The sequence below is a fragment of the Gopherus flavomarginatus genome, chromosome 9 (genome assembly GCF_025201925.1).
Source record: "Gopherus flavomarginatus isolate rGopFla2 chromosome 9, rGopFla2.mat.asm, whole genome shotgun sequence".
In the NCBI taxonomy this organism is placed as follows: domain Eukaryota; kingdom Metazoa; phylum Chordata; order Testudines; family Testudinidae; genus Gopherus; species Gopherus flavomarginatus.
The window spans coordinates 62,736,025-62,763,333 of record NC_066625.1 but is presented as its reverse complement, the minus strand read 5'-3'; the positions used below and the strand labels follow the sequence as shown (position 1 = coordinate 62,763,333).

The window sequence follows — 27,309 nt, the reverse complement described above, 5'->3', positions numbered from 1 at the left end:
TGCAGGAAGCTGGATGAAGAGGAAACTTCTGTTGGTTTTGGTTTTGTTTGATTTACTGTGTTTGTGTAATAATTCTGTTTATGTAGCACTTCATACATGCAAGGCATGGTACAAGCCAATCTGTATGAGCTGTTATCATTCCTTTTTTATGTATGTGGAAACAGACATAGAGGTGAAATGGCTTGTCCAATTCCACACTGTCAGCTCTGTGCTCACTCCTCTGGACTTCAGTTTGTTGCAGTATTTACTCAAGACATAAGTACTTCCATATCAAAACAGACCAACCCATCTCGTCTCTATCCTGTCTCTGATAATGGCAGCTGCTACAAAAAAGGCACAAAAACTGTATTTGGCAACACCATGTCATGGAGGAAATTTTCACTGTGATCAGCTAGCAATCAACTTATGCCTTTGATTTTGGGGTTTTAAAAATTATATTCTTTTAATTGAAGTCTAATAATAAATAAGTAAATATTAAGGGCTAAATATCCGCTGACTGCTGTGCAGATGCCTGTCACACCTTGCACACCATGTGTCAGGACAGCACCAATGTGCACTTTGTGTTCCAGGAGAGGGGTCTGTAAGTGTTTCAGACACAAGGGCTAAATGGGGGAATGGCCAGAGTCCCACAGCTCCTGTACACCTGTTAGAGGGAAATGGTAGAAGAGGAAATATACGTGCTTTACAAGATAAAACGTAATAGTCTGTCAGACATGGCAGATTTTAAAACACATTAATTTACAGAAAGCCATTTAATCTTAGTTCAATTCTTGATGATGAGTGATTAGTATGGTGTTATCTGGCACATAAATATTTATTATCCTAATTTCTTTCCCTTGCGAGGTTGATTTTTACTGTCCCTCATCACCAGACTCCTTATGTTTAACTTAAATTTTACAAGATACACGTTCAATCTCACACATTTTCTTATTCACATGGAAACTGTCATGTGTGTGGTGTTTCAGGGTTTTTTAAAATAAAATACGAACTAAATGAATAGCCAATCCATTCTGCACTTGAATCTAACTTCTTCTTTAGAAAGATTATATCTCTTATGTAGTAAATCAATGTCACACTCTCTGGCTGTTAACAGAGACGCTAAGATGTTATTACTTTACATGTAAATATCTAAGCAGTTTGCCTCAATAATATCTTGCAGCATGGAGTTCTACAGATGAATTCCATTTAACTTTTATTGTTTTGCTGTTGTTTCTGTGTAACCAATAATGCAGAAAGATACGTCATGAATATCTATTTATGAAGTTTGGGGATTTGCAAGCTTTCTGGTATGCTAGTCATATGCAATGAGAAGTTTGCTCAGCAGGAACACAATTCAAATATGTAATGTTTTGATATACTAATAAATGGTAATTCAATTGTGTATATTTTCAAAGGACATAAACGTGCAGTAACAACTATTCTTCTTCCGCCCTTATAGAGAAGAAAAAAAATTTTCATTAGGTGCATGTGTGCTCAGTCAAAATGGAAAACTTTTACAATGTGCAGCATTTCTTTAACTAATTATGGGTTTCATAGAGCAGGTGAGTGTGGATACTGTGAAAAGCAGAGCTTTGAACTTCCTGACTCCTGTGCATGTGAAATCTTAACCATAATTTGCATTTAAGTAGTTTTTGCTTTGAATGATTAGTTTTATTGTATTGATAACACTACAACTCATTAGTATAAAGGGGTATGAAATACTCTTGATTATCAGGGTTTGTTTGGTGGTGGTGCTGGTGGTGGTAGTGATATGGTATTTTTTGTTTTGTTTTTTCTGTCTGCTGAACAAGAAGTTACTAGAGCCATATCAAGTCACACTGAATTATTGTAGATTTTCACTTATATAATGTCTCTTCCATTTTGGTTTTTCCTCTAATGTGCAACTTCAGTGGATTGCTTTTTTATCTTTTTTGTAGAATGCTGTGCATTGGACCTAAATAAGATGTTAATGTCTGTTACTGGAGGTCAGAAACTGTTACCATATGTTACAGCTGATTGATATCTTCCCATTTTTTATATACTCAGAGAGCAAATGGTGAAAGATGCCTGGGCTAAGGGTAAAAAGGTAGTGTTTCATGGATTACGGATTTCAGTTTTGCAGATAATATATCTTGAATTAAGTATATTGGAAACTAGATGAAAGGAAAATCAAAGAAGAGGGCAGAAACAAATAAGAATTTGCTAGAGGGAAGCTGCAGGAAAAAAGCAATATTAAGAGACCAAGAAAGAAGGAAATGAAAAAATGGATGGAAGAGGTATAACAAGTTTTGTAAATCCTTTTGTTAATTTGGAATCATCAATGAAAATAATGGGATCTACTTAGGGAAGATCAAAAGATTGATGTGTGGTTCTGTCTACAATTAAAGAATGAAATGTACAAAATAAGAAAAATTTGTAAGCTCCACAAAAATGCTCCTGTTCAGAATACTAATAATTTTCCTGAAGACACTAAAATCAGCAGATATGCTAAATTATTTGATTATATGTGAGCCCTGGACAGGCAAAGTTTTTGGAGAAGATTGGGATATCTATGTGAGCATGCAGTGTGAGTAGGTAAAGTGAAGAAAGAGAACTGCATGCTAAAACCTGATTATTCTTCAAACATCCAGCTAAAACAAGTAATGGATAATTGTTCTAAGCTGTTGTAGAAATAATTCCTAGACAAAACCGATGTTAAGATGGACTGATGGTTGAGAGTACACATGACTAATTCTGGGATAAAATATGTTGTAAGTATGTTGTAATTTCCCCCACACCAAGCCTTATGAACCCAGGAAATTCAGTTACAATAAAATTTCAGAGAAATCTGGACACAGTGAACTATGGAAATGCATAGCAAGGACATTTAGACATCCTTAGCTCTTCCTTATCCAAGACTCTGAAAATTTCCCGTGTACTTAGAACTCACTGAAATATTATGCATAGACTGTGTGTGAATATTTTTACTTTTAGGACCCATGATCATATTGCCTGTTGTTCTTCATAATGAAGGTTTCTGCTGAAGGAGAAACTTTAACTCTGCACTGTAGTGGCACTGCGCAATAGCCACATGATTAAGACATTTTAGTGTTACAGAACCCAGATTAGATTAAGCTGATTTTTTAAAAAATTCTATTAGCTTTTTAATATTTTTCTGCTTATAGTATCACTAAATGGCAGAATTAAGGTTGTTTGGGTGCCCTAACGCTGTGTTTCCATATCTTAGGATGTTTTGCTATCTTTTAAATTTAATCTTAACTGTAAATTTTCTGGTTTCATAATGCTTAGTTCAGGGATAACTACATAATCCTTGTAATTTTTCCATAAATTACTGATATGTACTGTCAACCATAACTCTGTCTGAAAGTAGTTTTTGTTTGGGATTTTCATATCTGTTGTTTGTATTACAATAGTGCTGAGACTTACCCTATTGTGCTCTGCATTGTACAAACACACAGCGAGAGCTTGTCCCTAGTCCCTATTTCGGACATTTGTGCCAGCAGTAAATTTGGCCCCAAGGTTGTTTAATGCTATTTATTAAATGTGTCTATATAGAGAGAAAGATTCAGAGATTCTGGGTGAAATCCTGGCTGCACTGTAGTTAATGGAAGTTTTGATTTCAGTGAAGCCAAGGTTTCATCCTTTAATTACAGTAGGTATTATAGCTAGAATTTTCATAAGCTGGTGTGACTGAATTTGGTGTGATTGAATATTGAGACCCCTAACAGTAATGGGTGCTTTTGAAAAGGTTGACTTGGAACTGAGAAAACTTTGTAGATATTTCCTCAACAAAGAACTAGCATAAGGCCCCAACTCTGCAAATGTTTACACGTCTTTAAATTTAAGCATATCAGTAGTCCAAAGTGCTTGCAAGATTGGGGCCTAAATTATAACCACTTATATAATTTGCATGAAGATATATTTTTTGTAATAGGCTTTTTAGTCTTGCTTTCGTCACCACTCTTGATTGTTCTTTGGGCGTAGGTCAGCGTCCTCTAAAGGAGTGGTTCTCAACCAGGGGTACGCATACCCTTTTGGGTATGCAGAAGTCTTCCAGAGGGTACATCAACTCATCTAAATATTTCCCTAGTTTTACAACAGGCTGCATAACAAGCACTAGCGAAATCAGTACAAACTAATATTTCATACAGACAATGACTTGTTTATACTGCTTTATCCACTATACACTGAAATGTAAATACAATATTTATATTCCAATCGATTTACTTTATAATCCTATGGTAAAAATGAGAGCGTAAGCCATTTGTCAGTAATAGTGTGCTGTGACACTTTTGTATTTTTATGTCTGATTTTGTAAGCAAGTAGTTTTTATGTGAGGTGAAACTTGGTGATACACAAGACAAATCAGATTCCTGAAATGAGTATAGTAGTCTGGAAAGATTGAGAGCCACTGCGCTGAGGCAGAGGTTTTCAAACAGTGGGCTTTGTCTCTCTAAGGGGGCACAGAGGAATGTACGGGGGGAGGAAGGATGAGTGGCAATGCTAAGTGGCTCAGGCTGGGAATCACCACATAAAAACAGTAGTCCAAATCTCTGATGTAATAGCAGTTCTCTTTGTAGATTGTTCTCCTTCAGACTCAATTATGACCATTCCATCCTGTATGCAGGTCCTGAGATGTCTTTCTACCATAGTAGTCCCAGTCATCTTTAGGGATCAGAAGCAATGTGGCTCCCTTCCCACTTGGTTCTGCACTTCCTTGAGGCAGCTCCCTGCATCTTTCAGGCATTGATCTATGCCCAGTTCCACCATTACTGCCATATATAACCCTATTGGCATTGGGCTGGCACTGCAGGCTTTCTGTCACTGGTCATAGTCACACTCTTCTCCTGGTACGGGCCTGTCACTGGATCCTGCCTGTTACTCTTTGTGTTTGAACCGCTGTCATTTGTGCATGCACTTGGCACAAGATGTCGCTCCTTACTATTCATCTCTACTTCTCTGCTGTCTAGAATGTTGGCTGGCACAGGGTCTGGTTCCTCACTACTGCTCTCCGCTTCACTGTTTTCTAGGATATGACCAAGTATGAGATCCTGTCCCTTCTCCCTGCTATCTAGGATCTGGTGTGAAATGCAATTCAGCTCCTCACTACTGTTCTGCATGTACATCACTGCTGTCTAGAATCTGACCAAACATGAGATCCTCCTCTGACTATTGGCAACCTCCGTAGGGAAGAGTTCTTTCTGTAGCTTTTTCTAACCCTCCCCATGGTCAATGACTATTGCAATTGTGAGAGGGAGAATGAAGTTCCCTGATTTAATTCTCATTGGTTTTCCAATGAAGATACTGCTGGGGATTCCAAAGGCTGCCTCCACTTGGTGGGTCCTGAACACGCTTCTCCCTCCTCTTCCTCAGTAAAATTAATCTCTTGCACAATTCTTAATTATTTACTCTTTTATATTATGCTCTGTGTAAGCAGTAGACCAGTTCTTGTGCACTCGCGCACTGCTGTTCTGAGTTAGCAGTTCTGCAGAGGAATAATTAATTTAGAGAAAATGCCAGTAAGAAGTCAAGAAAAGCTTCTGTATGTATTGGGTCTCAACTGTTCTTTTTATTTCTCAGGATTGCTGTAACTTACACAGGGAGCCCAGTAACCTTGGTGCTAGTTACAAGTTATATGCTAAGGAGTCCTGTAACCATCACAGTGGAACCAATTAAATGCCTAGTGTAGAAGAGTATGGGTGATGGGTGGGTAGTGCCCTTCTCTGTGTTATAGTTTAATGAAAGTGGTGGCCTGCTGCTAGTTTCATGCATATGTCTGTCCTCATTTTGCCTGGTGTCCACATCGATCCATGCTGTATTTGATTGTACTGAAAGAGAAACAAAAGAAATTTAGGAAGCAGACTTGATAACCTCTTTTTCATATATGCAAGCATTCCCCAAGACAGTTGCCAATTTGTTTATTTTAAATTAAAAAGCATGGTTGAAATGACTTCTCTCCAGTCTTTATAATGTGGAAATTGTGCATCATCTTCCTAGCTAGAACCTCTTCAACAAGACTGCAGAGAAGGTGTAATCCTCCATTTGCCTCCAACAAAGAATGTTGTGGCAGATTGTCTTTGAAATTATTTCTACTGCTAAAAGTCACTTGCACTTCCTATCCTAAAGCTATGTTGCTCTCTACATAGAGAAAGGAGGTTCTTCTTCGAGTGGTTGTTCATGGCCATTCCAAGCAGGCGTGCACGCCAGCCGGAAGATTTTCCCCTAGCAGCATCTGTAGGGTCGGCCCTGGCGCCCCCTGGAGTGGCGCCACTATGGCGCCCTATAAAGGGCCCTCCACCCCCTCAGTTCCTTCTTACCGCCAGCGACGGCTAGCTGGAACTTCTCTTGCGTAGCAAGTTAGCAGTGTCCTATCCTTGTGTGTAGTGCGTGTAGATAGTTAGTATATGGTTAGTTTACTTAGGTCATTTGTATATAGTTCTTGGTAGTTGGGGGTCCCCCCCCACGTTTTTGTCGCCTGTTGGGGCATGCCTGGGTCCCCCAGGTTTAAACTCTGCAAGGACTGTGGGAAATTCATGCCAAAGAGTGACCCGCACTCTGCTTGTTTGAGGTGCCCTGGAGAGAGCCACAAAAAGGACCGGTGCTCTATCTGCAGAGGCTTCCGCCCAAGAACTCTCAAACACAGAGCTCAAAGACTTAGAGTCCTCCTGATGGAGGCTGCCCTGCGACCACTCTCAGACCTGGAACCGGCCGAGGCGCCCCAGCACCAGCATCAGGACTTAGTGCCCAGCCCAACTCATCTAAGACCCGACACCGTATAGAGTCGGGTCATAGGAAGTCGGCCTCAGTGCGGCACCGCTCACCGTCTCCGGTGCCCGCTAAGAAGAGAAAGCCGGTGAGGGAACCGTCACCCCACCAGGACCCCCAGAGGCCGACGCCATCCGTGGGCACAAGTGGACAGGCTGGGCTACAGCCCTCGGCTGCTCCGTCGACCCCCGCACCACAGAGAGGGCGGTTGAGTCTGGACCGGCCTAGATCCCCGGACCTCATCGGAGATCTTATGGCAAACGCCAGCCTCACTGGCTCCTACTGCCAGGAGAATGGAGCGGCGCTATTTCGTCCCTTTAAAGGGCACAAACACTTGTACACCCCCCCCCCCGGACTCTCTGGTGGTGGATGCAGCCAACCAATGGGAGCGTCAGGGGTCAACACCAAAGAGCAGGGACGCTAAAAGACTCGACCTCTTTGGCAGAAAAGTGTACTCCATGGCAGGCCTGCAACTCCGCATTGCCAACCAACAGGCAATTGTAAGCCGATATGATCATAACACGTGTTCAGCCATGTCGAAGTTTACGGAGCTCCTTCCCCAGGACTCGAGGTCAGAGTTCTCGACCCATGGAGGAGGGGAAGCTGATCTCCCGAGCCTCTCTCCAGGCTGCCCTAGATGCGGCAGACTCAGCCTTGCGCACTCTGGCCGTGGGCCTGGTCATGCGGCGGGGAGCCTGGCTCCAGGTCTCAGGCCTGCCCTATGAGGTCCAGCAGACCATTCAGACTTCCTCTTCAAGGGACAGATGTTGTTTTCAGAAAAGACGGACAAGTGTCTGCATAGCCTAAAGGACTCTCGGGCCACGCTTCGTTCGCTGGGCTTGCATACCCCTGCCACCCTGCACAGGCAGTTTAGGCCGCAGACAGCCCCACGCCCCTACCAGCCTCAGACTCGCCAGGAGCTGGGGCGCAGGCGGGGCAGATATGGCAGGAGGTGTCACCAATGCCACCCCTCCGGCCAGGCGTCCGGTCAATCGAGACCACCATCGGGGCCTAGACCCCCTATTTGATGGTACAGTCAAGGGCGACCTACCTATCGAGACTCTGGATCCTTCTACCACTACCTTTGGGTCACGTCTGTCCCCCTTCTACCGTGCTTGGTTCCGAATCACGTCGGACATCTGGGTGCTCCGCACGGTAGAGAGGGGATATTCTATTCAGTTCTTCTCCCTCCCGCCCCACCACCCCCCTCCCGGTCCATCTTCAGGAACCCATCTCACGAGCAACTTCTAAGTCAAGAAGTGAAGTTCCCTCATGGAGGCAGGGGCGGTGAAGGAAGTCCCTCGGGAGCTCAGGGGCAAAGGCTTCTACTCTCGGTATTTCCTAATACCGAAGCCGAAAGGGGGCCTGAGACCCATCCTAGACTTGCGGCGGCTGAACAAGGTTGTACGAAAGCTCAAGTTTCGCATGGTCTCCCTGTCCTCGATTATTTCTTCTCTGGACCAGGAGATTGGTATGCCGCCCTCGACTTAAAGGACGCTTATTTCCACATTGCCATAATTCCCCCACACCGTCGGTACCTCAGGTTTGTCGTGGCTGACACCCATCTGCAGTTCATGGTGCTTCCATTCGGCCTGTCAGCTGCTCCAAGGGTCTTCACAAAGTGCATGGCAGTTGTGGTGGCCTTCCTACACAGGTGAGGCATCCAGGTATTCCCCTACCTGGACGACTGGCTCATAAAGGGCCGCTCCAAGGAGCAGGTGGAGACCCAGGTGTTGTTCATCAGGCAGACCTTTCTCAATCTCGGCCTCCTCTTGAACGAAGCCAAGTCCACCCTATCTCCGACACAACAAATAGAGTTCATAGGAGCAGTTCTGGACTCCACCCATGCCAAAGCGTACCTGCTGGAATCCAAGTTCCGTGTGATTTCCGAGCTCATCCTCGGACTGCACCGCGTCCCGATTTACCACGGCGCGAGTCTGCCTCTGGCTGTTGGGTCACATGGCGGCATGCACCTATGTGGTAAACCATGCCAGACTCCGGCTTCTCCCGCTACAGTCCTGGTTAGCGACAGTATATCGCCTGGCCAGGGACCCCTTGAACTCAGTGGTGTCCATTCTCCACTTGATGCTAAGCTCGCTTCGGTGGTGGCTCGACCCGCAGAAAGTGTGCATGGGTTTCTCCTTCGCTGCCCCTCAACCCTCCCTCTCCCTGGTAATGGATGCTTCGGATCGGGGTTGGGGAGCGCACCTGGGACACCTCAGGATGCAGGGCTTGTGGTCACCGGAGGACCTCAAGTTGCATATCAATGTCAGGGAGCTGAGAGCGGTTCACCTGGCTTGTTTGATCTTCCGGTCCCACCTGGCCGGCAGATGTGTTTCAGTCCTCTTGGACAACAAATCGGCAGTCTTTTATATCAACAAACGGGGGTGCACGCTCCTCTCCCCTGTTCAGGGAAGCCCTCATGCTGTGGGATTTCTGCATCCACAATGCGACCCACCTGACGGCGTTCTACCTTCCGGGGGAGCAGAACGGTTTGGCGGACACCCTCAGCCGCTCGTTCTGAGGTCACGAGTGGTCCCTCCGATGGGATGTGGTACGCTCAATTTTCCAGCTCTGGGGCTTTCCTGGGTGAGACCTGTTCGCCTCGAGGGAAAACAGAAAGTGCCGACGGTTCTGCTCCCTTTTGGGCCACAGTCAGGGGTCTCTGTCGGACGCCTTCCTACAGTCTTGGGGGGTCGGTCTGCTCTGCGCCTTTCCTCCGATCCCCCTGATACACAGGGTGATTTTGAAGATTTGCAGGGACCACGCACGGGTAATCCTGATAGCTCCAGCATGGCCGCGCCAACATTAGTACACGTCACTCCTGCACATGTCCGTTCAGGCGCCCCTGACGCTGCCCCTGCTCGTGGACCTGATCATGCAGGACCGGGGCTCCTTCCGCCACCCGAACCTGGAGTCCCTTCACCTCACAGCGTGGATGCTCCGTGGCTGAACCTGGTGGAGATGCAGTGCTCTCAGCAGGTTAGACAAGTGCTGCTCGGTAGTAGGAAACCGTCAGCTAGGGCCACCTACCTGGCCAAATGGAAGCGCTTCTGCATATGGTCGGGTCAACGAGTTCACAATCCGCTGGGGGTCCCAATCCCCATTGTCCTAGACTATTTGCTCCACCTCAGACAACTGGGCCTCTCCCTCTTCTCGATTCGTGTTCACTTGGCGGCCATCTCAGCTTTCCAACCAGGAGAAGGGGGTACCTCGGTGTTTGCGAACCCGCTGGTCTGGCATTTCCTCAAAGGTATGGACAGGCTATTTCCGCATGTTCGTCAGCCGGCCCCTGCTTGGGACCTGAATCTGGTCCTCTCCGCCCTCTCGGGACCTCCGTTTGAGCCTCTGGCTTTGTGCTCCCTGTTGTACTTGTCGTATAAGACTGCCTTCCTGGTGGCGATCACCTCGGCCAGGAGGATGTCGGAGCTCAGGGGCGTTAACATCCGAGCCCCTGTATACTGTCTTCTATAAGGACAAGGTCCAACTTAGACCTCACCCAGCTTTCCTACCCAAGGTCGTCTCACAGTTCCACATGGGTCAAGATATTTTTCTCCTTGTGTTTTATCCCAACACTCTTCCAACGAGGAGCGGAGGTTACATTCCCTGGATGTCCGCAGGGCCTTAGCTTTTTACATTGAGCGTACCAAGCCGTTCAGACACTCGACTCAGCTCTTCATCGCAGTGGCGGATAGGATGAAGGGGCTCGTGGTCTCCTCTCAGGAAATCTCTTTGTGGATCGCGACCTGCATCAGAGAATGCTACTGCATAGCTAAGACCCCTGTCCCTCCGGTCACGGCCCACTCCACTAGGGCGCCGGCCGCCTCTGCGGTATTCCTGGCTCAGATCCCGACTCAGGAGATTTGTAGAGCGGCCACGTGGTCCTCCATCCACACGTTCTCGTCACACTATGCCATCATGCACCAGGCTAGGGATGATGCAGCCTTTGGTCGTGCAGTACTCCAGTTAGCCGTGATCTCCAACCCCGCCAGCTAAGGTTAGGCTTGTGAGTCACCTACTTTGAATGGACATGAACAACCACTCGAAGAAGAAAAACGGTTACCCACCTTTTAGTAATTGTTGTTCTTCGAGATGTGTTGTTCATGTCCATTCCAATACTCACCCTCCTGCCCCTCTGTCAGAGTGCCAGCAAGAAGGAACTGAGGGGGTGGAGGGTCGGCGGGCCCCTTTATAGGCTGCCATAGTGGCGCCACTCCAGGGGGCGCCAGGGCCGACCCTATGGATGCTGCTAGGGGAAAATCTTCTGGCTGGTGTGCACGCGGCGCGCACACACCTACTTTGAATGGACATGAACAACACATCTTGAAGAACAACAGTTACTAAAAGGTGGGTAACCGATTTTTTTCCATTCCTCGGATCATCCTAGTAGCCTGTCTCTGAACCTGTTCCAGTTTGAATTCATCCTTCTTAAACATGGGACACCAGAACTGAACACAGTATTCCAGATGAAGTCTCACCAGTGCCTTATATAAGGGTACTAACACCTCCTTATCTTTGCTGGAAATACCTCGCCTGATGCATCCTAAAACTGCATTAGCTTTTTTAACAGCCATATCACATTGGTGGCTCATAATCATCTTGTGATCAACTAATACTCCGAGGTCCTTCTCCTCCTCTATTACTTCCAACTGATGTGTCCCCAATTATACCTAAAATTCTTGTTATTAATCCCTAAATGCATGACCTTGCACTTTTCACTATTAAATTTCATCCTATTACTATTACTCCAGTTTACAAGGTCATCCAGATCTTCCCGTATGATATCCCAGTCCTTCTCTGTGTTAATAAATGCTAACAATCCGAAAACTAATGCTGTCAGACAAGGAGAGCTGCGAGGGAAAGTAGTAAAGATGACTTGCCTTAAAGCAGTGTGTAATGCCTCTCTATGTCAGCCATCTTACTGGAGCTGTGAATGTGTATTATTGGTATGAAACCTGACATCAACCATAATGTACTGATAGTACAAGATAATCCCCTGGAACAGGCTTATTATAGGACTCTTGCATCCATGACAACATTTTAACTTGCAGATAAAACTTGTAAGAGTAACAAGTTGTTATACTGCATTTAGTACCTGCATCCTGAACAACATTTGTGAATGCACAACATGCCAGTACTGTGTATATGCTGTGGCAAAGTACCTTCCTCTCCTCAGCAGGCTCAGTCTTTTTTAGCCTTGGAGACACCAGCTTGGGCAAGGCAAATCCTTAATGGTAGCACAGGGTCCAGCTGTTCCTTGCCCCAGACCGTCCCTTGTGCTTGTTTTCCTTCCTTCCTGGGGAGGGAGTGCAGCCTTCCTTCCTGGGAGGGTTCAGGGTCTTGCTGCACCCAGCCTACTGGAAGCTTCCCTGCTTCTCTCGCACTCCCCCCACTTCCACAGGGGAGGATTTAAAAAGGTCGTAAGCAGTTGGGGCCAGCTGAACCTAATTAGTTCCTAAGTAACCTCTGTTCCAGCTGTACCTTATTTCCCCGTGGTTATCTTTCCTCAGTGGATTGGGAGAGGCCTCTTAACCCCCCGGGACTAATTACTACCCTCCCCATAGCTGTTTGTCCTGGGTTTACCACAATGCTTATGTAGAATTCCACAATGCAATAGTTTGTTAGGAGAGAAGCAGCCTTTATATTTCAGTTCTTCAGTCATCTGCTTTGCTACAAATATGTTAAAAACTGATGCTTGGGTTAGGGCTCTAAGTGTTGTTTCATGGTATAGATGCAGATTAATGGGAGGGAAGGGACTGCTGCCTGTCTTTCCACTGCAACCATTAGGGCTCGGAGAGGAATTGCAGGGGCCACCATAAGTGTTCAAAAAATTATAATGCAGCCCCTCAAAAATCATAAGATTGTCTAAAGACCATGAATTTTTTAAAAATAAAATAAATTTGGAGTGTGTTTTTCTTTTTTGTTGGGGGTGCACTTAGATTATGCTTTCAAGCTTTTTTTCTGCAACCATGAAGCTTAGCAGCTGTCTAATTTTAAATGGAATTCTCACATAATCACAAGATTCCAGGAGCTGAATCTTTCAGAAGAAAAACAAATATCACAAGGCTTGCAATAAATAGCAAAATTTGACAACACGGCTGCAAATTGCAGCTGCTTCCCTGAAATAGCTGTCCTACCTGCAAGTAACAGTTTGTTGCCTGCAGTGCTGTTTAAGTGGATTCAGTTGGCCCAGCAGGTGAAGGATTCTCTGCTCCCCTTTTCCATAATAGAAGGGCAGGATAGAAATACTTCCTCAGTTCCCTCATCTCTAAGAGAAGAGAGAAGAAAACAATTCAACCTTTCCAGCACCCTCTTTACACAGAAAGAGTGGAGGGGAAATGGAATGAGAGAAGAGAGAATGGAAACGGGTTGGGGTGGAATGGAGAGATTAGGGATAGGGAGGAAGAGGATGAGAAAGAGCATGATATGGTGGCTACTACGGAGGAACAAGATATAGGGAAAATGGAGAACCAAGAATGAGGACAAAGTAGGAGAAAATGTAGGGAGGTCTTGGATGAGGTGGAGTTGTCTGGGAAAAAGTGTGTCTAGGTGTTCAAGAGTTTTGGAGGCTCATACATTTTACTGGACTCTGCTTCTGGTTAGCCTTAATCAATCCCTGCTCTTCAATGGCTTTTATTTTTCTCCTTTAGTGTGGAAATTAAACTGTAAACAGCATATTTACCACTTGCTGTGGTATGAGCTCTTTATTTGCCTGTATTATTGTTAGGTAAGAGTTGAAAAGTCTTTCTCCCCCCCACCGCTTGGTTTCACCATTTGAGTGTGGAGAGTTGAGAGGTATGTGTGTACATAGTGCAAAAAAGAACATCGTGATTGATTGCTCACAACTGTTTGCTGCAAAGATTCACTAAAATAAGATAAATCTGAATAATAATGAGTATTTTTGGTTTCTGCATCTTTTCACTGAAGTGCCTCCCCTGTGTTGCTCTCTATCAGGATTCAGTTTGTTAGTTCTACTGAATATTTATTATTCTCCAGCTGTACAATAGCCACCTTCTTTCCTGATCTCAGCACAGACACTGTTTAGAAACTGTGTCAGACTTTGTTTCTCTTTAGGCTTGTAAATGTTTTTATTACAGTAGTTTGGATAACTTCTTTCCGAGTTATCTGCTTGCCTGACTCCAGACATTCGGTCTTCCAGTAGAGGATTACAGTAATTTGATGCTTTTGTCCTTCTCCTCTTGTTAACCTTTCTAAATTCCACTTTATGTAGAGGAGTACTTGTAAGATGGAGTCCAGTCTATCAGGTTATGCCATATGGTCTCAAAAACGTTATTGCTAACCAGTGTGCTATATTTCTATAGCCTTCCAATACATTGCAAGGACTATCAAACTATGCAGTCTCAGATGAAGCTTTTATTATTTTTTCCTAATTTATACATACATCCAGTATGCATACTCTTACAAAACTTTTTGAAAGAGGTTTGAGTGGTTCACAGACAATAAGGGCATTTCATACAATTCCACATGGAAAATTATTAGTTAAATTGGAGAAGATGGGGATTAATATAAGAATTGAAAGATGGATAAGGAATTGGTTAAAGGGACAACTACAGTGGTCATACTGAAAGGTGAACTGTCAAGCTTCAGGGAGGTTACTAATGGAGTTCCTCACGGATCTGTCCTGAAACCAGTCTTACTTAACGTTTTTATTGCTGTCCTTGACACACAAAATGAGTGTGCTCTAATAAAATTTGTGGATGGCGCAAAGTTGGGAGGAATAGCCAATATGGAGGAGGACTGGAATATCATACAAGATCTGGATGACCTTGTGAACTGGAGTAATGGAAATGGGATGAAATTTAATAGTGCAAGGTCATGCATTTAGTGCAAGGTCATGCATAACAACAAGAATTTTTGCTATAAGATGGGGACTTAACAGTTGGGAGTGACAGAGGAGAAGGAAGACCTGGTTGTATTGGTTGATCACAGGATGACTATGAGCCATCAATGTCATGTGGCTGATGCAATACCAGGATGCATCAGGCTAGATATTTCCAATAGAGACATTATACAAGGCACTGGTGAGACCTTATCTGGGATATTGTTTGCAATTCTAATCTCCCATTTTTAAGAAAGATGAATTCAAACTGGAAGAGGAGCAGAGAAGGGCTACGGGGATGATCCGAGGAATGGAACACCTACCTTATTAAAGGACACTCAACGAGCTTGGCTTGTTTAGCCTAGCCAAAGGAAGGCTGAGAGGAAATATGATTGTTCTCTATAAATACATCAGAAGGATTAACACAAGGAAGGGAGAGGAGTTATTTAAATTAAGCACCAATATGAACACAAGAATAAATTGCTATGAAGTGGCCATCAACAAGTTTAGGCTTGATAGTAGGCAAAGATTTCTAACAATCAGAGGATTGAAGCTTTCCTAGGGGAGCAGTGGCAGCCAAAAAATCTAAGACTGGGCTTGAGAAGTTTGTGGAGGGGATGGTATGATTACAGCGGCATGTGGCCTATCGGTAACTGCCTGTATCAAAAATACCCAATGTCTGTAGACAGGACATTAGCTGGCGAGGGCTCCAGTCTACTACAGAGAATTCTTTCCCTGCTTAGTGGGTTTTGCCCACATGCTCGGGGTCTGACTGATCACCGTATTTGGGGTTGAGAAAGAATTTTTCCCTAAGTCAGATTGGCAGAGACCCTGGTTTTTTTTTTTTGACTTCTCTACAGCATGGGGCACAGGTCACGCGCAGGTTTAAACTAGTGTAAATTGTGAATTCTCTGTAACTTGAAGTCTTTAAACCATGATTTCAGGACTTCAGTAACTCAGCCAGAGGTTAGGGGTCTATTTCAGGAGTGGGTGAAGTTCTGTGGCCTGCAATGTGCCGGAGGTCACAGTAGATCAGCAGTTCTCAATCCATGGGCCGCATGAAGTCTAATTAACACACAGTTGCAACCCAGCTTTGTGCTAAAGAATGCCAGGCCATGTGGCAGGATCTGGATTCCTGGCTGCCCAGCCCGGGTTTGGGGCTGCCAGCTGGCCCCGCAGGGTTGGGCATATGTGCGGCCAGGTCCAGGGTCGGAGCTGCCGCATGGCCCCACACGGCAGGGTCTGGGGTTCCTGCTGCCTGGCTCCCTACCCAGGGCTCCACTTTGTGGAGGGCTCTCTGGGTGGGAGTTGCTGAGCATAGGGGTCTGTGAGGAGTGGGCGGGGGGGCGTGTGCTGTGGTTCTCAACCTATGGCCCACAATGATAAATAGGTTGAGAACCACTGGACTAGATGATCATGATAGCCCCTCTGATTTTAAAGTCTATGTGTATATGAGAAACAACTCTCTATGGCAGTGAAATTCTGAATAGCTTTCCCTTTGATTTCATGCTGTTACTGTTGTTTTGAAGGATTCTAGTGATACATTAATTAAGAACCAAAATATGAATGCGTACGTTTTCCAGTATTGTTCCAGATACCAAAGAATTTTAATTTTATTATCCTTTCAGTCAGAAGTTATGTAAATTGTGAATGCCCCTCACCCCTTTCTGAATAACAGTCATGAGTAATCACATAGTCAAATAAAGTTATCCATGTATCTAAATGCAAAAGCTTTGTTGTTAATATTACCCAGGAGGAAATCACAGGTTAAAATAATGTTTTTTAGTTAAGCAGTCAAAGGCATTAAAGGAAATTTGTCATATCCGACTGACTATTGGAAAGGAGATTGTCTTGCGAGCTCTAGTGGGCTGTTGTACAGCTGCAAGAGTAGTTTGGGTGAGGCAAAAAGGGGAACTTTATACACCCAATAACACCTAGGGAGAGTGCCAGTCGAGTGTGGATTGATTTCTGCCACTGCAACGTGGTGAGAAAAGATACTTGGCTCTTTAGTTAGAATGGCTTAAGGAGACTAACTTGCAGACCTACTCTACAAATACACATATACGGTGTACATTTTTATGAGATCGTCTTTGCTTTGTATAATATTGGGGGACAGTCATTAAAGGAGGGCCTTTGGTTTTGTTTGTCCTTTGTTACTGGAAGTTTTATGCTTCAGTGGTCTTGATGATGGCAGTGTAGCAGATGGAGTGGTTATCTGAGGCCAAGAAGTTGACGACAATACAGAACATCAAACTGGTATGAGGAGACAAGATAAACTGGAAGATGTGTTCAACATGACCCCAACTCCAAAATCATGTAACCCTTTGAATACAAGAGGCAGAATCCTGGTACAGGATAACATCTTGAACTGTGACATTTTAATATAATTGTTAAATTTAGGCTTCTCCAAGTTAATTAGCTTTAGTGGAACCATTTTGGAGCTGTGATAACTTTTGAGTAGGTAACCTTTGGAAGGGTATGCAAATCCCACAGTGGGTAAAACAGGGTTAATGATCGAATGTGGACTCAGTTGGCCCTGCCCCAGCACACCCCTGAGAGAGATCAGACCCTGGTGGGAAGTGTTCTTTGACAACTCCAAAAGGAGTGTACGGCCTGGGCTCAGCCAGAGGGCTGAGCCTTTTAAGCCTGTACTGGTTTGGTGGAACACCTGGATGTTGCAGAACAAAAAGCCATGTGAGTGTAAAGGCCCAGGGACACAATGGGCAAGGAATATGGTGGCAGTACCAGAGTAGCATTTTCGTACAGAAAATAGGCATCATCTTGGTCTACTGCTATTAAACCAGCTAAGTGGGAATAGCCATAAATTAGTTGTACTTCCCACTAACTCCTGATTGGTTTTAAGGGTTTTGGAACTGGTAATATCAAAAAATTATAGTTATTTCATTAAGTTGTGCAGTATGTCCTAGTAGTATTGTATCCCATGCTGAGCAGTTGGAAAGGTTACTGACTCAGGTGAAAGGTGCAATATTACAGCTATTACTCAGTATTAAGGCATCATAGCCCTCTAATGTAAAGCACTAAACATACCTTTTATTATTTCTTTTTAACTTTTATACAGAGAACTCCACTGCCTGGGCCAAGACAATTCTGATTTCTCTTTATTCACTTCCCTAATAGCTTAATACGGTGTCCGTCCCTAATGCAGGTTCGGTGAATTTTTAATTGAGAGAGGAAAATTAAAAACAGACAAATGTAAACTTCAAAACACCATGTGGCCGTTTATTAACAGGGAGAAAATCACAACTTGGGCTGGGGAGGAGCACTTTTACCAACTAACAGTACTAGTGGAACAAGAAACCTTTACACAATCTGAAGCAATCTATTTACATTTATCAACAAGGAACCAAATAATTCAAAATTAACTGCTCTTTAGAAAAAGGTAAACGAATACACCAAATAAAATAAACTGTGTGCACACTAACCAAGTACTACTATTAAATACACCAATTAACTTCAATAGCAGTCAATACAATAACTTAGTTCTTACATACCATATATATACAACTTCACATTCGATAACAATATATGCAGTTCTGTACCAAATAAGAGAGGGCAAAAGAGAAAAGGTTAAGCAAAAGCAGCAAAGAATCCTGTGGCACCTTATAGACTAACAGACGTTTTGGAGCATGAGCTTTCGTGGGTGAATACCCACTTCCTCAGATGCATGTAATGGAAATATCCAGGGGCAGGTATATATATGCAAGCAAGCTAGAGATAACGAGGTCAGTTCAATCAGGGAGGATGAGGCCCTGTTCTAGCAGTTGAGGTGTGAAAACCAAGAGAGGAGAAACTGGTTCTGTAATTGGCAAGCCATTCACAGTCTTTGTTCAGTCCTGAGCTGATGGTGTCAAATTTGCAGATGAACTGAAGCTCAGCAGTTTCTCTTTGAAGTCTGGTCCTGAAGTTTTTTTGCTGCAGGATGGCCACCTTAAGGTCTGCTATAGTGTGGCCAGGGAGGTTGAAGTGCTCTCCTACAGGTTTTTGTATATTGCCATTCCTAATGTCTGATTTGTGTCCATTTATCCTTTTCCGTAGAGACTGTCCAGTTTGGCCGATGTACATAGCAGAGGGGCATTGCTGGCATATGATGGCGTATATTACATTGGTGGATGTGCAGGTGAATGAACCGGTGATGGTGTGGCTGATCTGGTTAGGTCCTGTGATGGTGTCGCTGGTGTAGATATGTGGGCAGAGTTGGCATCGAGGTTTGTTGCATGGATTGGTTCCTGAGCTAGAGTTATTATGGTGCGGTGTGCCGTTACTGGTGAGAATATGTTTCAGGTTGGCAGGTTGTCTGTGGGCAAGGACTGGCCTGCCACTCAAGGCCTGTGAAAGTGTGGGATCATTGTCCAGGATGGGTTGTAGATCCTTGATGATGCGTTGGAGGGGTTTTAGCTGGGAGCTGTATGTGATGGCCAGTGGAGTCCTGTTGGTTTCTTTCTTGAGTTTGTCTTGCAGTAGGAGGCTTCTGGGTACATGTCTGGCTCTGTTGATCTGTTTCCTTATTTCCTCGTGCGGGTATTGTAGTTTTGAGAATGCTTGGTGGAGATTTTGTAGGTGTTGGTCTCTGTCTGAGGGGTTAGAGCAGATGCGGTTGTACCTCAGTGCTTGGCTGTAGACAATGGATCGTGTGATGTGCCCGGGATGGAAGCTGGAGGCATGAAGGTAGGCATAGCGGTCGGTGGGTTTTCGATATAGGGTGGGGTTAATGTGACCATCACTTATTTGCACCGTGGTGTCAAGAAAGTGGACCTCCCGTATAGATTGGTTCAGGCTGAGGTTGATGGTGGGGTGGAAGCTGTTGAAATCGTGGTGGAATTTTTCCAGAGTCTCCTTCCCATGGGTCAAGATGATGAAGATGTCATCAATGTAGTGTAGGTAGAGAAGGGGCGTGAGTGGACGAGAGCTGAGGAAGCGTTGTTCCAGGTCGGCCATAAAGATATTGGCATATTGTGGGGCCATGCGGGTGCCCATAGCAGTGCCACTGATCTGGAGATATATATTGTCATCAAAATTGAAATAGTTGTGTGTAAGTATAAAGGCACAGAGCTCAGCAGCCAGTTGTGCTGTGGCATCATCAGGGATAGTGTTCCTGACAGCTTGTATTCCATCTGTGTGTGGGATGTTTGTGTAGAGAGCCTCTACATCCATGGTGGCTAGGATGGTGTTTTCTGGGAGGTCACCAATGCATTGTAGTTTCCTCAGGAAATCAGTGGTGTCACGGAGATAGCTGGGAGTGCTGGTGACATAGGGTCTGAGTAGAGAGTCCATATATCCAGACAGTCCTTCAGTGAGAGTGCCAATGCCCGAGATGATGGGGCGTCCAGGATTTCCGGGTTTGTGGATCTTGGGTAGTAGATAGAATAACCCTGGTCGGGGCTGTAGGGGTATGTTGATTTCTTCTGGTGTTAGTGTAGGGAGTGTCCTGAGTAGATGCTGTAGTTTCTTAGTGTATTCCTCAGTGGGATCTGAGGGAAGTGGCCTGTAGAATTTGGTATTGGAGAGTTGTCTGGCGGCCTCCTTTTGGTAGTCAGACCTGTTCATGATGACAATGGCACCTCCTTTATCAGCCTCTTTGATGATAATGTCAGGGTGGTTTCTGAGGCTGTGGATGGCATTGCGTTCTGCACGACTTAGGTTGTGAGGCAAGCGATGTTGTTGTTCTACGATTTCTGCCTGTGCACGCCGGCGGAAGCATTCAATGTATAGGTCCAGGCTGTCATTTCGACCCTCAGGAGGAGTCCATATGGAGTTCTTCTTCTTGTGCTGTTGGTGGGAGGGCACCTGTGTATCAGTGCACTGTTCAGTGTTGTCCTGGAAGTATTCTTTGAGTCGGAGACTGCGAAAGTAGGCTTCCAGATCGCCACAGAACTGTATCATGTTGGTGGGGTTGGCAGGGCAGAAAGAGAGTCCCCGAGATAGGACAGACTTTTCTTCTGGGCTGAGTGTGTAGTTGGATAGATTGACGATATTGCTGGGTGGGTTAGGGGTACCACGGTTGTGGCCCCATGTGGCAGGTAGGAGTTTAGACAGCTTACAGTCCTTTTTCCTTTGTAGAGAGGTGAAGTGAGTAATGTAGATCTCCTGTCTTATTCTAGTGAAGTCCGTTTGTATAGAAGTTTGGTTATTAGTGAGAGTCTCCAGGTTGGAGAGCTCTTTTTTGATGTTTTCCTGTTTGCTGTATAGGATGCTGATCAGGTGGTTCCTCAGTTTTTTTGATAGGGTATGGCATAATCTCTCACTGTGGTCTGTGTAGTATGTAGATAGCAGTGGATTTTTTACCTTTAGTCTATTAGGTATGATGTCCATCTGTTTGCATTTGCAAAGGAAGATGATATCTGTCTGTATTTGTGCAAGTTTCTTCATGAGGTTGATGGATTTCCACTCCATACGGCTAAATGCAGTGCCTTGCATGGTGTCAAGTATCAGAAGGGTAGCCGTGTTAGTCTGGATCTGTAAAAGCAGCAAAGAATCCTGTGGTTAAGCAAGGCACAGAAAGAAAGATTAGAAAGCAAGTACTGTATTCCAGGCGCAGCTGACCAGCAGAACAGACATCAGAAGCATACCGAATCCGTAGAAGATAACATTGAAAAAGCAATAAAACGACACGTCCTGAGCCGGCTATATCCAGAGGAGACCCCTGGCCGAAGGGTTGATCAGGTCCTTTAGTCAGTACATGGATACTCCTCCAGATCCTGGCATGAGGCATGGTTTTATTCAAAGGCTCTTTTACACTTGCCAAAATCTGATTGGTCCCTAGCTCCTACGCCCTCCAGGTTCCGAGCTGTTGCCCCCTACGTAGATAGAATTTGCACACGGCACACTAGAAGCTGCACCCAGCACACTAGCACGGTTTTGCACACAACCCTAATCTGACCGTTTGAACTGAACTACGATTGGTCAGATTGGATCCCTTTGCCCACGGCATGCTGGTGTTATGCACACAGCACTAACTTGACCCGTGGGTTACCAGGCAGAAGAGCGAGAGACTGCACACGACACTAGCCTGACCCCTAAGTGACCAGGAAAAAGAGCGGGAAAATGCACACGGCACTTCAGTGTTGCACACTGCACCATGGTGTTGCACACAGTACCAGTGTGACCTCTAGATGACCGACAATTGGCCATACAGACACCATATTGGAATAAAGACCTTAGGGCTGCGACATACGGCTCTTCTATTGTACCCCATATTGCATATACTTACTTGAACTACCTCCAGGGACTCTCTTTCTGGATTGAATTTTAATGTCCATGGGAAATTGGAAACACTCCTATTCACAGTCAAAGATATTGTATAACGAACTCCCTCTTCACTGCACCACTATGACATAACCTTTCTATGTCTGCATATATAAGTTGAACTTAACCTTAGAAGCTCTTGGACCATTTTTCTATAGACCTGTAAGAGTTACCTGAATACAATATATAGCTAGGTGTCTAACATATGAAAATGTTTCGCCTTAAAGTATCATTGTCTGTTTCCTCATCTCTGAAGACTGGCCAATGATAGTTGCCTACTTCATGGGGTTGTGGGGAAGCTTCATTCACTGTTTGTTGTACACTTTTCTGGTCATCTGTTAGAAGTACAAAATGATGTGATGGTGGTGGTTCCTGTTGCATGTTGAGATACTGTCCTTACCATCCTCTTAAAATTTCTCTATCCCTAGTTTTCATATCTCTTCAGTAAATAATGGGATGGATGGATGGATTACATACTAGGCACATCACTTTTGTTCTTGGGACATCAGCTGTTCTTCTTTGAGTAGATGTAGCCATACATTCCATTAAGTATATGCGTGCCTAGCACACCAGAGCTGGAGAAGCTTGCCTAGCAGTATCTGCAGCAGGGCAGAGCTTGCACCTTGTGACTGTAGCCCCTCCCCGGCTACCTGAAGCAGTACTGGCCTCACCCTTCCTACCACCCAGGGCTGGAGTTAGAGCTCTGTGGTCTCAATTTCACAACCTGTCAACTAGTTTAGATTTTTTCCTCTTGTTGTATATAATTAATAGTGCCCTTTGGGTTAGAATAGTGTTAATTGTAGTAGCTTGTTTCCCTCGGTGATCCCCTCATTGAAATTTAAATATTGTTGTTTGTGTGGGAGAGCGATCCCCAGAGATCCTCACACATAGTTCTTGCTCTGTCTCAGCAAGACCCATGTCAGTGAGCGTTGCACGATCTGCAGATGGTTTAAGAAACAGACTCAAGTGACTTGAGACTGTTGCCTGAAGCAGCTCCTGATCTAACAGGCTACTTGGCCTGCTTCAGTACCAGGGCCCTCACTGGGTCAGAGATCACCCTCAGGCTCCAAGAGCACTGCCACTTCACGGGCAGGCACATCTCCAAAGAAACAGGAGCTACTTCCTGTCAACTGTGCCAAGGAAAAAGACAATCGAGACTGTTCCAGGTATTGGGGTGACTCTGTTCCTGAGGGAGGTGGAAGTGTGGACTGACATGGAGCTGATGCATGTGCGTGGGATGGTGCGGGTACTTCTAACCCTTCCCTGCTATCTAGTAGGGAGGTTGGAAAATGTATACTGTTGACTCTGGTTCCAGCCTCTGGGCATATGTTGAGTGATGATGAGAAAGATGCAGGTACCATCTGTTTCCATGTGGCAGCATACCAGGCAGCTACCAACTTCTTCTGCCTTTTGGTCCCAAACTCTCCTTTGGTCCAGGACTTTGCCTGTGCTGTGTCAACTATAGCCCCTTTAATTGAATGAGCTGCTGAACCCTTGGGTCTATCATGTCAGCATCGCACCCCAATGTTGGAGTGGAAGATGGCAGCCTTCATGGGGCCCAGTCTGTTAAATGAGAATTCACAATGAATGCCATCAACTTGGCAACTGACCATCGCTCAGAGATCTCCCAGTCATCAGAGCAGCAACTCAGCAACCCCAATGTTCCCCTTTCACAGGTTGTAGAAGTACAGCAGGCACCAGGATTGGTATGGGGGGCGGGGAGAGGCTCAGTACAAGGAATCTGCTCAGCACTACTGCAGTCAGCACGCAGATACTTCCGTGGCAACATTCACTGCTCTCAACCTCGGTGCAGTCAGACACCTGCATACCACTGTTCACGTCAGGACCGATACTGCTTCTGGCACCAGCATGTTTAGTCCTAATGGTATTACTTCCATTGGTAGTGCCACTTTCTGCCTCATTGTGGGTGATGGATGAGTCAGACCATCTACTTGCTCCTTCTGGTCTTGCTCCACTGTTACCTCTGTGATCCTGAGGTTCCTCTCTGAGTTGAGGTTGTCGTCCTCCCACTAGCCAACACCTGACCTGCACTGATGGCTGCTGATGGAATGTTATGGATACCAGGATTGGTACATATCTCATGGCTGGGATGGAGGTTCCTGGCCCAATGTCTAATGGCCACCAATGCCTTATCTATGTCAGTGGCCTCCATGGAATCTCTGGGATGCTCCTCGATCATGGAGGTCCTGCTCTTTGTCTCACTCATAGGCAAGATCACTGGCCAGGTCTGCAATGGGGACAGTTGATCCACCACAGACCCAGGCACTGGTGGTCCTTCCGATGGAGCCTCCAGAGTTGTCCTGTCCAGGTCTCTCAGCCCTGGAACAAGATCTGGCTTTGGGTCAGTTAAGGGCCTCGTCTTCATTTCTGGACAATACTGTGCTGCCTGGCTCATCCTCCCCTTCAGTACTGGAGGATTCTACGGCATACAAAGACCTTTTGCAGCATAAGCTGCTTCCCTTGGTGTCTAAGCAGAGTTCTTACGAGAGAACACCCACAAATTGGTGGACAATCTCAGTGACATTTCCATATTGGACATTTGCAAGGCTGCTACGTGGTCATCAGTACATATGTTCATGAACCATTACACCATAACCACATCTTCAAGGGCAGATGCGGGCTTTGGTAGAGCAGTCCTGTAGTCCCTGTTTACATAAACTCTACGCCTCACCTCCTGGGCCAAGGGATATTGCTTGAGAGTTACATAAGTGGAATACATGGCTGCATCCACTCAAAGATGAAGAAACAGTTACTTACTGTAACTGGTTTTTCGAGATGTGATGCAGATGTGTACTCTGTAACCACCCCTCTATCCCCTCTGCATCAGAGTTTCATGTCCAGGCATTCAGTGTGAAGGAACTGAGGGAATATTGAGGCGGCACTGCCTCATTAGCCGGTCGAGGGGCTATGGCTATGAGGCACAAGCGTTGCCCCTCTACAGGTACTCCAGCTCTGGTGCACTGGGCACACACACACTTAAGTGGAATACACGTCTGCATAACATCTCGAAGAACCACAGTTATGATTAGTGACCATTTCTTGCACTTGTGCATGGATGCAGAGCAGAAGATTATGTGAGATGCCTGTCAATGCTTGCTGCATATTAGGGGAACGAGCCCTTAATTTTTTTTTTTTAACAGCTAAATGAGTGAAAACATACTGTCCAGCTGAGAAGTGACAGCAGCATCCCTGGGTAAAATCCTAAAAATTAAACAAAGAATGAAAGCATGGCACCAGTTTGCTTGTAACTTTTAAAATAGCACTTTCTAAAAAAAATCTGCTGAAAGATAATTACAGTGAGGGTCTTTAGTGAAAAAAAATCACATTTCAGTAGCAATTAACAAAAGAGATTTTTCTCACCAGTTTCATAATACTTAGTGTTTCCCATTCTTCTGTAGTTGTATATTACATTTATTTTATATACACACTATAATATTTTAATTTGGAGATTATTGTTTATCTTGCTTATAACCAGCCAGGGATTACATAGAAGATATACTGGTATCTGATGTTGTACATTAATATGTAACATAAAATCACATATTAACAAAATACATTTCATGTTACAAATAGCAACCTAGATTGCTAAGACTAAAATGTGCTTTTCACTATTGTTGTTTGTTTATCATCACTTTAATTTTCAGGGTCTCAGATCTTAATATTTGGGTTGCAAATGGAATTTTGGGATAAGCTATTCATGGAAGATCAAGTGGAAGGACTTAAAGGGTTTAAAGGAAAATAAATGGCAATCAGGACTAGCGTCGGCATTGCCTTTCTTATGGTGTGAAGCCCAGGACCTTGTAAGATTGAAAAACATTTCATGTAAAATGTTTTATGTTATTCTTTAAAACATATAAAATGTTGCTATCCATATGATTATTTGATAAGATGGAAGCACTTTAAGGGCTAAATTAATTTTTCCCCTTTTGCAATGAATAATCAATGGACTGGGTTTTTTTGTGTTTTGTTTTTTCTCCCCCAGATAACCTTTTTCATGCTACTGTCTGCAGTGTGTGTAATGTTGAACTTGGCTGGTTCCATTCTCTCATGTCAGAATGCTCAGCTGGTAAATTCCCTGGAAGGCTGTCAGTTGGTGAGTAATGAAAACCCAACTCTTTTAATAAGGGCAAAGGCTTTTCTTTTTCTTTTTTGGCAATCATAAAATTATCAGTTTAATTCCTGTCATTGCATGTGTCTGTTATTTGATGCTGCCTTTAAGCCTAAAAACATGATTATTTTGTTGGAAGAAACTTTAGAGTAAAAGTGCTACAGTCTTTAAGATATTGTTTCCTCAAAACATAAGCTGTTATATTAGAAATGTGTGCTTATGCTCCAATAATATAAAGGAGACACCAATACACAAAGGGTGAAATCTTGGCCTCAGTGAACTCAAAACTCCTGTTGACTTCAGCAGGACCAAACTTTCAGCCAATCTCTCCTTCCTCTAGCCAATGGAGTTTCATGGGCATGTTGTTAGTTATGTTTCAGTATCTGTGCAATAATATTTTGGTTACCAACTTTACTACTACAGTCTGCTTTTAAAAAATCTTCCAGTGTAAATACATTACATTACCTGTGGATCTAGTCTGATAGCACAGAGGGTCATAAAAATATGAATTTATCAAGCCATGTATACTATGACTTAATAAAGTCATATGGTGTGCAGGTATATATTAGATTACTGTATGCTAACGCTTCAGCGGGGAAAAAAAGTATAGATCACCTGTAAGAATATTTGTGACAACACTAATAAGGTATTAAGAAATATATAGAGCTAAATTAATCCCAGAAGTGTAAACACTGATTTAAAGAAGATGAGGGGGGGAATAACACAACTTTTGTCATGAATGTGATGGTTATTGGTGTATCCAGGAACATGTCAGATTACTACCCCAGTCTCTAGAGAGGAGGAGGTCTTCCTTGACGTAGTTGTGTGTCAGCTCCCTAATACTACCAGCATTTCAGTCACTGAAACACTCTCCTCTGTGCTGTGCTATCACTAACTTCACCTTGCAGATTAACAATAGGTAGACCCCAACCCCCTGTGAATCATTCCCCTGTTATGTCTGCCCCGACACTGGCTACTTACAGAAGTTTCAGATCCTTTGCATCCAAAAGTGAAGTGTACCTCAATTTACCAGTTTTACCTTAAAACACCACTCCTCACAGGTCATGTTTTCTAGACTTTTAATAATTTTTATTGCTCTTTTCTGGACTTTCTCCAATTTGTCCCCATCTTTCCTGAAATGTAGTACCCAGAACAGGACACAATACTCCAGCTGAGGCCTAATCAGCACAGAGTAAGAGCAGAAGAATTACTTCTCGTGTCCGGCTTACAACACTCCTGCAATTACATCTGTAGCAAAATGAGACTCACCTGTGCGGCACCTCCTGCTGGTTATCCTGGGAATTATCTCGATTTCAGCCTAGACCACCTTCTG

General features: G+C 44.5%; 1 protein-coding gene across 3 annotated transcripts in view; it reads left to right on the top strand.

Annotated features, from left to right (window-relative positions):
* The window catches only part of ENTREP2 (endosomal transmembrane epsin interactor 2), a 399,527-nt gene that overhangs the window by 224,588 nt on the left and 147,630 nt on the right, over positions 1-27,309 (top strand). Inside the window, exon 3 of one of the 3 annotated variants that reach the window (XM_050967968.1) lies at positions 25,851-25,961. The exons of the other annotated variants lie outside the window; for them this stretch is intronic. Within the exon in view, the coding sequence (XP_050823925.1) occupies positions 25,851-25,961 (111 nt within the window). The remainder of the gene's footprint in view (positions 1-25,850; positions 25,962-27,309) is intronic. 3 annotated transcript variants of the gene reach the window in all.